Source organism: Haliotis asinina, chromosome 16 (assembly GCF_037392515.1).
Source record: "Haliotis asinina isolate JCU_RB_2024 chromosome 16, JCU_Hal_asi_v2, whole genome shotgun sequence".
Classification (NCBI taxonomy): Eukaryota; Metazoa; Mollusca; class Gastropoda; order Lepetellida; family Haliotidae; genus Haliotis; species Haliotis asinina.
The window spans coordinates 24,871,736-24,883,970 of NC_090295.1; the positions used below are offsets into that span (position 1 = coordinate 24,871,736).

Genomic DNA, 12,235 nt, shown 5'->3' on the forward strand with positions numbered 1-12,235 from the left:
ATAATCCGTTCTATACTTTACACTGTGCCACATTCAAGTCAAAAATCGAATTACCATTAAAATCTAAACAACATTATTCTGAAACAGTGATAGGAGAAAGTAAATCATGTATGAAATCATGTTTCACCAGGTCAAATTTCGTTAAGCCTTACTTACTCATCTTTCTCACAGGCAGTGGGAGCTAGGCGTGTTATATTGATGGCGCATGCCCCGAGAGATCAGTTACGGTCTTTATGTAAATAAATCCCAAGCACTTGAGTGATAATAATATACTGCTCTAATGAGAGACATATATTTCAGGAACATCATAACTGCTATATACTTTTCATACTTTTCAAAAAGACATTTATTGCACAAGAGCTCACATACAGAAAGAACTCACAGAAGAAAGGAGGTGCCGAATGTTGTCCTGCGGGACGTTTTGATACCTTTTTTTAAGTGTTGTGTGCAGTTCTTGTAGTGTCCGAGGTGGCGGATTACACTGGCGCAAGCGTCGATCAAGAGTATCCCATAGATCTTTAATGGGGTATAAATCGTGTTTGAGGTCAAGGTAACACTTGAATATTGCCTTGCAGGAGGACGTCGTGTCGATCTAAGTATACTTAGTCTCAGTATTATTCTCTTGACTCCTCTACTGAGTGAAACTAACTCTAGAAGGAGGTCGCGTCAGGTGACCTTTCAGATTGACCAATCAGAACACAGTTACTAAATCGCGACAGTGGACATTCTCACATACCTTTTGAACTTTTACCACGAAAAAGTTTTTACTCGAACAATTCCGAATGCTGTTTTCCGTACGATCGTCTACGGGTGATGCACGTGGAGCACGCTACAACTCTGTCAGCAGTGAGTAGACGGAGGGTGAACATAGCGTTCTGTCAGTATTCAAGGATATCAGCTTGTGGATATATTGACTAATGGTAACCATGTCACCTGAAAGCCCAAAACAGATATACTGCAGGTCAAATATCTGTGTCTATGCGGGTTTTCGTTTGTTGGGGGACTGGGGAAGTTTGTAAGTCCCGCCAAACCCTAAACAGTTGTCTGATTGGTTAAATCCGTCTCGTGTTTGATTGGACGGTCATATGTCGCTCAAAGGTTACCTGGCGCGACCTCCTACTATAGGGCTTATTAGACTCTGTAGAGGAGTGTAACAAATAATACTGGAACTAAGTTTACATAGACTGGAGACCCGTGAAGGTCCCGGGGTAGAATAGGCCTTCAACAAACCATGCTTGCCATAAAAGGCGACCATGCTTGTCGTAAGAGGCGACTAACGGGATCGGGTGGTCAGACTCGGTGACTTGGTTGACACATGTCATCGGTTCCCAGTTGCTCAGATCGATGCTTATGCTGTTGATCACTGGATTGTCTGATCCAGACTCGATTATTTACAGACCGCCGCCATATAGCTGGAATATTGCTGAGTGGGGCGTAAAACTAAACTCACTCACTCACTCACTCACTCACTCACTCAGACTGGAAGTCCTGTCAAACACGTGAGGTCGAGTATTGTCATGCTCCAAAGATCAGCCACTGACGTTGATAATGGGAACGACATGACGCTGAACTAGCCTTCTTTCAAACAGTCTGACTTCCCACAGTTAGGCTAACTGCGCACTGTTTCTGAGATTCGCCGCAGTCAAGGGATTGTGAAAGATGCGGCCGGGGTGTTTGAACAAAGTTGTATCAACCGGATGTAGCGATCCTGGACGGCGGTGGCAACTCCAGGTCATTAACACTCCCAACATTGTTGTATCGGGTCCATAGGTTTAAAATGGTCAGTGCGGACACAAGTGCCCTTGCCACCTCATGCTGCGATGCCCGTCCTTGTAATCGAACGACGGCGTTGTTTCCTTGAGCTTCTGTCTGTCATTCTCTTGGCTATAGTGGCTTAAAGGATTTTTAATAAGGTCTCTATACATTGTTCATATTCGATCTTAATGAACACCTAGATACATATAATATACACAAAATACAGTTATACACAGTAATATTTCATTATACGGTTTCTATTGTGAATCTAAAACGCACGTTTCTCGGAAGCATTTCGTCATTTATCAAGATAATGGGGTTGCGGTCACGTGGTCGGGGGACGTCCTACCCGAGAGTCGCTACATCAACACATACACTAACATATTTTTGGAGTAAGTCGGTATCAATATCTATGCATCAGTTTTGTAACATTTTCAATTTCCATACCCGTGTAATTTTCAAAATCTACATAATATGCATAAAATGTAAACTGATCTGTAAACGCGATTATCTGCGATAGCTGGAATAGGTATATAGTACGGATGACAGTCACAAATCGGGGGATGGCTGTCTAGTACATTCATTCAATCTCGTGCTGTGTGGGTTGGTTGTACCACTGGTACCTCTGCTGAGCGAGCTGAAACTTCTTGATGGGCGGCTGAATACCCAAAGTGGCCATGGCGACTCACCAACCCACAGACATAACAACAACGGACGCAGGATCCAGACGACCTATCGGCAGACGACCCTGGATTCCACCAGAGAACCGGGTGGAACAAAAGAACTTGAGGAATCCACAAACCAGTGCCCTGGTCAGCAATATCACAGGTACTCCTCCAGTCACGATATGCGGTTCACTGTCCGCATCGCAGTAAAGCACCGATGAGGGACGACAAAGCAGTGTCATCATGGGCCACAGAAGCATGAGTCCAGAGGCACAAACCGTGACAACCCCAGTTTCATCAAGTTGTCAGCTGTTCACCAATAATCAGGAGATCAACTCCATCTGGACCCAACAGTCAAGAGTGAACAATGTTTCAAGATCAAGTCAACCTCGGCATACCTCAACAATCATCTGCAAGTTTCTTCCGATGTTTGTGACAACATCTGAGAACTTTGGTTCTGACTCTCACCGTGAACTGTGTACGTGAACTTTTTAAGGACGTTCTTGTTTATGTGAGGTATGTTGGTAGTTGGCTCGGATGATGAACCTTAAAACACTAGCCATGGTTTACGAAGCCCCTATCACCAAGAAAAAACGTCCTCTTGACTCAGATCCTGATATTAATGAACTGAGACTGTCCACATCTATTGACTATTGGCCTCGTTTTATAGTACGTGAGGCCGTTGACAAGACGCCCTTGAAGCTGAACCCTTTTGCTGTTTCAAAAGGCATACAAGGCAAAGCAGGACGTTTGCGTTCAGGTTCTCTTCTTATTGAATGCAGTAAGAGACAACAGACAACTAACCTCATGTAAACAATCTTTTGTCGGCATTCCCCTATCAGTCTCTGCCCATGGAACGCTTAACACCAACAAAGGCATAGTGAGGGACCGAGACCGCCTTTTTGCTGATATGCTGGACACTGATATTGCCTCTGAAATAAAGGAACAATGTGTGCTATATGTGAAACGGTTCACTACCCGCAAACGCATTGAGATCCAACAAACAAACTCCTAGTTGTTTTCTTTCTCTACTCCGACTGCTCCTAAATCGATAAAGGCTGGTTATTGTCATATCAAAGTGGAAACGTATATTCCAAATCCACTGAGATGTTTCAAGTGCCAAAAGTATGGGCATGGCGTAAATACTTGCACATTGTCTGTTGTGTGTGCTCACTGTGGTGAGAAGACACACACAACAGAAGATTGAGGCAGTAGTTATAAGAAATCTACTAACTATTCAGGAGACCATTCTTCTTTTTCAAAAGAGTGTCCGATATGGAAGCAGCAGATAGAGATAAACAAACTCAAATTCACCCAAATTATTGGCTTTTCTTAAGCCAAAGAGCTTGTCCTGAGATCGGAATTAACAGGAACGTATACTTCAAAAGCTAAGACATCATTTGAAGCGACGAATAAAGCAACCAGATCAACTTCAGGCTGTCAAACAGATTTGACATGGGTAAACACCGATTCCCCACAGACTTTTGCACCTGCAGTATCTACCCAAACTGCTGTGCCACTTCCTGGTACGTCTCAAAGTGAACCAGAGTCAGATCGTGATCATAATGCGTCGTCTCAGTCTACCACAAGGTCTCAGTTGTGTAACGTACAACAAATCACAAAAGTAAACCTGAGTCTGATTTTTCACAAAAACAAAGTGGCAGAGCCCCAAAAGGGTCTGAAAATAAGATTAAGCTTTACAACAAATATGGATCACTTGAGGACATGGACGTGTCCGAAAATGTCCAGGGTACACCGTATACTTTCATGTGCAGTAATGTTGTCAACAAAACAATATGTTGCATCCCTGACAGGTCAATATCGATTAGAATCGAGAAATTAAGTCGTGCATAGGTAGAACAACGTCGCTGACAAGCTACTCTTTTCGAATGATGAGAACTATGCATGGCATTTTATGCATGCCAGGCAAACGGGTGGTTTCATACAGTATTAGTGGCTGTGGTTGAAAACTACAAATTTGGATTTTGACCCACATACTTTTTAACGACCTAGTGCGCAGTCATCTCATTATACCAAGCGGATCGTGAAGGTCCGGGGTAGAATAAGCCTTCGGCAATCCATGCTTGCTATGAAAGGCGACTATGTTTGTCGTAAGAGGCAATTAACGGGCTCAGGCTCGCTGACTTGGTTTACACATGTCATCGGTTCCCAATTGCGCAGATTTATGCTCATGCTGTTGATCACTGGATTATCTGGTCCAGACTCTATTATTTACAGATGGCTGGAATATCGTTGAGTGCGGCGTAAAACTAAACTCACTCACTCACTCCTACACTCGTATTTCCTATCAGATATGGTGTGATAGCATTCGATTCACCAGTACCAAGAGATATGTTTGAATGATTCAGGCTCTCCCTTAGTTTTTGAGCACAGCATATTCAGTACACTGCGAAATATAACTGAGTCAAATTGAAGTCAAACGCACTTTTGACTTTAGTTTACGGTAATTTATTATTATTCATTCTCATTCAGTCAACTACATAATTAGAAACGTATAGCATAAACTCATTGCACGGTTTTTCATTTAAGCAATGGTGTTTTATTGTCAATGGAAAAATGAAATGAATAGCTGATAATAGACAACAGTTATTCAAAGTTAATGATAAGTGTTATGGGTATAGCGTTCGGGGTTCTTCAAGACTAATTGTGGTCCTATAAAACTGACAATTAGTTTCACGAGCGCTCACGGACACTCGTTTGAAGCTCCATAAAGTTTCTGTGAACAGCTATCAAACAAACATTGTTTTGTGCGTATAGCTACAGTGATATAATATTATCCTTCATACTGATTATATGACTGTGTAGTGCAGATATATCTTGCTTGAATGATAAAATAGTATCCTGTATCAATCTCCCATGTTATAAATGATCATTAAACATTGCATTCGTTTCAGCTTTCTTGGTTCTGAGATCCTTTCGGAGTCCTCAAAACTTCAAGCCCGAACACTTTTTAACACCTCCAGAAACATGAGCCTGTTTGCAACTAGGAATCTCAGGCGAAGTTATCACGTTTTCGGGAATAATACTTACGAGACGACTAGAGGGTTGTACTGGTTGTGAACTGGAATATTTCTATTTTGATTTGTCGAGTTTGAATCCAAACATGAATACAATATGTGAAGCCCATTTCTGGTGTTCACCGCAGTGTTGTTGCTTGAATATTGCTAAGAGCGGCATAAAACTAAATTCACTAGTTTGCGGACATGCTCACATCGGTACATATTACAGTCGCATCACTTCCTCCTTGACATTTATGCGAGTGCATGTTTGCGTGCATACTTGCGTGGCATGTGTTTCATGGAAGTAAATCCGCTCTTGGTAACGTCAAGCTCAACTGATACTATCGCAATAAAATATTGATGGAATCAGAACGTACTAAGATGTACTCATTGGAAAACCTGGACTCATGGACGGAAACATGAAGGACAAACACTGACTTCCATAGATACCTTTATTTGTAGTTGATATATAAAGCTACACCTTGTGACCGCGGTTATCATTGAACGAGTGTATCTGGGAGTAACGGCAGTGCATCCGACTCGTCAGGTGGTGTCTCGGTTGTTTCCGTGTGCGGACGTCGGCTCACCGGGCGGACTGAAGTGCCTACAGCAGACAAAGCCATGAGTACATTACCTGGAATCCCAATATATACCGTGTTTTGTTTTCATTTATTTTTTTAACATATGTGTGAAATATAAGGAAAACACTAAGCCAATACATATGAGTTTCGCATTCTGGGGTGTGTAATGTATAAATCAACATATGCACGCACATCCGTGTCTAGAGGCATGGCAATCAAAGCTGAGCTTTGTCTGGAGATATGGCTGTGGCAGGTGAACTGTGTCTGGAGACGTGATTGTGACAGTTCAGCTGCGTCTGGAGACATGATTTTGAGAGCTGAGCTGTGTCTGGAGATATGACTGTGACAGGTGAACTGTGTCTGGAGACGTGATTGTGACAGTTCAGCTGCGTCTGGAGACATGATTGTGACAGCTGAGCTAGGGTTGTCCAAGTCTCTAAGGTCAAGGGTGCGGACATCCTTGTCCTCAGTGGAGAGGGGTGGAGTCGTTTTGTTCCTACTCGTGTCCCCTATACTCTAGTGGGAACCACCCACGTAAATACTTACCGAACTGCGGTGTTCCGTCTCGGTGTCGTGTAACCGTTCATATATGTCGTCAGAATATACAATTCAATCAAAGTATGCTTGAGAATACAAAAAAAACCCCAAAAAAGCAGCATTTGATGTGTTGACTTACGTACCATGCAAGAATCACAAGTATCAGCTGACCGTTTGATTAGCAAACTTTGCACCTGTGCTCTTGGGCTGTACCAATATTATCAGTAAGGACGACAAACACCCCTCCTTAATCATTCCAAAACAACTTGTGATTTTATCATCGACATTTGTCTATGACATTCAGTCAACAGTGGTGTCATCTTTCCATAAACGATCGTAGCACTGAGGTGATCGTAGCTTCCAGACATTAATATGGCCGTGCGACTGTGAAGTGCTAGGTTTCGTTGAGCCGGCCAGTTCCTCACAAAGAATTTGGTGACTTCTGCTCCAACGATGGTAACATCATGAACGTCAACGACTTAGTTTACGGACTCTCTCTCACCACGAAGACGTCAAACTGTGGCAACTGAAGTACTGCTCAACAGCAGGACGTTATACGGCTCATTCAGCATCTCTTGAGGAACAGACATTATACGACGTATATGACGACAAATATAATGTCAGTTGTAATTGAAATTCATTGAACAAGTTGACATAGAATGCAATTGATTTCTCTTCGCTGTAAAGTTAGATATGATGGGAATTAATTTTGGCAGCAGTCGCTACTTGATATATAAGAGGTTGTTTAGAAGGATCTCTTTGGTGTCCCCGGAACAGCTTAACTTGTTTTTCCCTTTTTTACGATCAGTATGCAGTAAGACATGATCACTTTCTGTCGCCAGGTGTGGTGGTCTTGCTGAAAGAATGTTGCCATAGTGACAAGTACGGTTCTGAACCGCACGCATGAATGGATTAGAGAACATGCATCTTACAACAAGATTGCTCGTTTTCCGCTTGTTAAATGGTTCCGAATCATGAGAGCTGACCTGATCGATCTACGTGACGCAATAGAGTATGTTAATATTGGTGAATAAATTCACAGGCGAAGTCGCTATATAAAGCTGTCTCAGTCCCTGAATCACAGTACTTTCCCTTCTGCCTACCTCTCCCTGCAATGCTAAAGTTCTATTTGAAGCAAGTCTAGATTTCAACAGGTTCAGGATCGTCCATCTCACTGGCTCCTTTTCGATTTCAGCGGGCTTACTATCCAGATTATATATTGAGGGACTGCGCGTGAGTCTACCACTACATGTGCTTCTTCCATGTCTGGATTGGAAGAGAACAGAAATGACCGCTCGTCACCTCGCATCTTTCCATAAAACTACCTCCAGTCGCCAAACCAGAAAGCGACCGTTGCGCGACAGCAGATAAAATATCCAAGTGAGAGTAGGCTTACTGGAGTTACATCAAATTTGACTTTGTAAACCGGGTCGCGGTCCTGAAAAGCAATACCATTTTGAGGAGTTAGATCACAAAATAAATGTTTATTCTCAACCCCTAGAGTGAAAGCTTTAACTTTTGGCAAAATATCGGTCTCCTCCCCTGCAGCATCAAAATGGAACAATCTCCCAGAATATCTGACATCTGTCCACAGTCTCTCTTCCTTTCAACCTTGTTTGGCACTGCTGCCTTTAAAATTACCCTCTGTTATCTTTTAGCGCAAAGAGCACGTCATCTCTTCCCAGAAAGGTTACTTGTCACAAGTAACCTCTAAGGGAAGAGAATAAGAGCACATTTATGAATTTACGCACTCTATAAATAAATTATTATTCAGTGCACCGCTTTTATCATTCACATTTAAATATGGACTTCAGAGTGTTATCATTGATAGTGGGTACTCGTGGTTCAAGGACAAAGCACTAACCTCTAATGAGGACCTTGACTGACGACTTCCGGAACTCTCCGTGTATTTGCCCCTCGCAACTGTAAGTGCCCTGGTCACGCCAGCGGAATCGCTGAACATACAACTTCCGGCTTCTTCTGCTTTGTTGATACACTGACATTATCCTTGTATAAAACATGTATACGTTAATGCAAGCACTGACTCAACCTTAATGACAATAATGATGTATCCATTCATATAGCGCCTACCTCCACACCAGGTATGCTTATAGCGCTAACAATCAAAGCAAAGAACGTTATTACCCCGATAAGCCAAGCTGGCTGTTGGGAAGGTGAATGGTCACAATCCCACTTTCCCCTTAGTCTGGACTGCGATGTTGCGTTCATAGAAATCATTGATACCAGCAAATATGTTAAAATTAAGTTTTGTTCTAAGGTCTTCATATCCTAGACCTAACCCGTTTCCAATGAAACAAGTAGCACGTGTTTTATCTAGGATTACACTTTCTCAGTAAAGTCTCAGTACATGCGTTACATCTGCCAATTTCTAAATGGGTTCAGTGCAACCAGTGTTACGTCAGTCATTACTTGCTATCTGTCTTTTGGCTAACATGTTACCTTTGTTATTGCTTACTATCTTAGTCAGTTCAAACTAGTGTACATGTACTTTATTACAATTCGTCATGCTTCAGACATATCCCAAGCATTACATATATCAACACACACGCTTTGAAACTAGAATAACATCTACCTTCCTGGAAATGTTGAGACTTTCTCTCCAGATGGAGTGTACCATTTTAAATTAGGAGTGAATCCAGCTCCCTGACACGTTCCGTCGCACACAAGGATCAAAAGGGCCCCTCTTGTAGTGTAGACCGTTCCATTGACAGTTTCTTCATCTTGGTTTTGTAGAAATATGTCCTCGCATGCCGATGCACAGCCTGTATAAGACGTATATATATACAATACACAGAACCCAGTTTAGGGAAGACGTGTTACAAGGGTAATCTAAACACATCCCGCTGCTGCCGACAACCACGCATCCAGCAAATTTGAACCAATCAGAAGCGATGTGACGCGCGGACCTAAGAGAAGACAATATATTAGAATGCATGATATATATACTGCTGACAAAAAGTAAGGGATATTGAACTAACATTGACCACTATACGTCCTTGGAACCAAACGCACCGCTGGTGGATATGAAAATGTGGACGTGCAAATGATGAATCAAGGTTCACCCTGGACTTCATGTTGAACCGTAGCCTAGTGGTAAAAGCGTTTGTTCGTCCCGGGATTCGATTCCGAGCACGGGCACAATGTATGAAGCCCATTTCCGGTGTCCCCCGACGTGATATTGCGGGAATATTGCTAAAAGCGGGCTAGAACTAAACTCACTCAATCCAGCAGCACATCATCCATAGAATGAACCGTGACCTTTCTGCCACTGAACACGATACGCGATAACCAACCGTGTGTGTCAACAGCAAGGACGACTGACCAAGTCTGGCTGAACTTGGCTAGGCGCTGCAAGAGGAGAGGGACAATCCCAATGGGAGACTGAAACACACTGTCTTCGTCGATTAAATGAACGTTTGACAAATCGTGACGGAGATACTGATCTGAAACCTCCCTCTTACCACTGACGTGCTAAAAGATCGCAGAACATCTGCTGTCATAATTCACTACGGCTTGTAATGAATTCGTCAACTAAAATACAACTTTGCCGAGAAAGTAATATCTATTAAGGTTTTAACAAAACCTTGTAGTTAGATCTCCAGCATAGCATTCTTTTCAAGACAGAATATACGTATTTTATACACTGCAATGTGGTATGCGAGGTCGTGTTGCTGTTGCGTGTATAGCAATCGTTCGGCGCACTGAAAACCTGGGTTCGAATCCATACTTAGGTAAGTGTGTGGAACCTCATTTTGTGAGTCCCATGTCCCCAAGTTGGATGTTGCTGGAACTTGCTCACAGTGGCGTTAATCAATATCAATGCAATGTTGGACCTGTGAAGATCAGCGTTAGAATTGGCCTTCAGCAACTCATGCTTGTTGGAAGAAGCGACTAACGGGATCCAGTGTTCATGCTCGCTGAACACATTAACACGTTCATTATCCCAGTTGGCGACATCGATGCTAATGTTGTTAATCACTGGAATGTCTGGACTCGGTTATTTACAGACCGCCGCGTTATAGCTAAAACGTTGCTGAGTGCGGCGTAAAACAAGAAGCCAGCCAACTGCAATGCTGATTCAAGTTCCCCTTGCAAACAGAACACGTTATGTATGCAACATAGGTGATCGGCCAGTGATATAAAATAAGTCTATACCTGGGAACTGAAAGAGGAATGAAAGAGACAATTTCGATTCATTGAGACAAAAAACTAATTTTCGTGACAGGTATATATGAATTGGCTTGGATGTACACGTATGGTTGCAGTAAGAGAAACACGTTTCTTTGGCACATGAGAGAGATGGAATATCACATACCTATCACAAGTAATACAGACAATCCCCATCCAAGAGAAACGTTCGTCATGTTCTTCTTTCAGCGATCCGCACCACACTGAGCAGTAGACTTCACAGACTCGGTAAGTTTAAGTAGACCAACTCTCGGTTTACTAATTAACTTAGTTTCCTTAATTATCCGCACTTCCTGCCCACCGCGAGTAGTCCGATGGTAGCCACACGGTAGACAGCCGTAACCCCCTTCTGCAGTCTTTTCAGCTCTCATTCACTGACGTGGTCAAGAGGGCAGTCTGGTAGCCTAGGTAAAGTGTTCTCTCGTCACGGTGAAGACCCGTGTTTGATTCCCCGCATGTATATGTACGAGCCCATTCGGGGTGCCCCCTGTCGTGATATTTCTGCTCTATTTCTAAAAGCGGTGTAAACACCAACTCACCCACTCTCCACCTCGCTAAAAAGAACAACATGTGACCTCTAACACCTCTCATGAGGCGGTATGACCCTGAAAGCTGTCGGAACGAAATGTCTGAAGATTCCTGTAAATTCGAATTGAATTCTAAAACTTCTTACTGCATTCCGAATGCTTTCAAACTATTCGGATCAATTCTTGTAACATGCATGAATTGTTTTAACATGACTTTCGAAGTACATTCGAAGTGGAAACATTCGAACTGCATTCTAACTTTATTCTGAATATTCTTCCTGCAATCTAAATATCCTTACTGCATACAATTTTTTTACTGCATTCAAAATATTCTGAACATACTGGAGGTAGAATAGAAAAGACAATTCACTTCAAAACATAATCAGAATCTCAAATGCGCCTCGAATGAATCAGAATTCATCTTGATTGCTGCTGGGCTTCAGGTGGGATATTCTTCAACTGTATGGGAATAATTCGACTGAAGATGGAACAGAGCTCGATTGTACCTCGAATACTCCCCGAATACGTCAGATCGCCCTGAATGCTCTTTATATGAATCCTGGCATCATCAGAATACTACCGAATCGCATAGAAACGTTGCCACCTGTCACTGAAACGTGACAGCATTTGGGAGTCTTATTCTTACAAGGCTTCTATATTTTTACATCCTTTCCCGAAAGCGGTTCGAATTTTGGAAATACTCTTCCTTTCTGACTCATTCTCCTTGATTCCTTTCAGTTCGAAGTACGCGTGAGCCTAAATCTTCTTTGGCCACGAGGTTTTAGTGATGGAGTCCGATCGACCCCTGGAATTCTCAATGAGGGCCTGACATATATGTACATATCCACGTTCATTATCAGAGAAACTAATTCTTTCATACCTCTATAGCTAATCAACTGTGTCATCATATACCACATGCCAGTGTAAAAACGCTTTTGGAT

The 12,235-nt window shown here is 42.6% G+C and overlaps 1 protein-coding gene across 1 annotated transcript; it reads right to left on the minus strand.

Moving 5' to 3' along the window:
- Window positions 1-5,878: 5,878 nt before the first annotated feature.
- LOC137268400 (uncharacterized) lies at window positions 5,879-10,983 on the minus strand. The gene is made up of 4 exons (XM_067802968.1): window positions 10,895-10,983; window positions 9,152-9,341; window positions 8,423-8,565; window positions 5,879-6,044 (listed from the first exon to the last, which is right to left on the minus strand). Exons 1-4 carry the CDS (start codon window positions 10,941-10,943, stop codon window positions 5,938-5,940), a joined length of 489 nt encoding a protein of 162 aa, XP_067659069.1. The 5' UTR covers window positions 10,944-10,983; the 3' UTR covers window positions 5,879-5,937.
- Between the last annotated feature and the right edge of the window lie 1,252 nt (window positions 10,984-12,235).

Bases quoted from the DNA above. Each gene is read 5' to 3' on its own strand.
- LOC137268400 (XM_067802968.1), bottom strand. From the start codon at position 10,943: ATGACGAACGTTTCTCTTGGATGGGGATTGTCTGTATTACTTGTGATA. The intron at 9,342-10,894 runs GTATGTGATATT...CGTCTTATACAG, and splicing joins GTCTGTATTACTTGTGATAG to GCTGTGCATCGGCATGCGAG. The intron at 8,566-9,151 runs GTAGATGTTATT...GTTTTATACAAG, and splicing joins GTCTCAACATTTCCAGGAAG to GATAATGTCAGTGTATCAAC.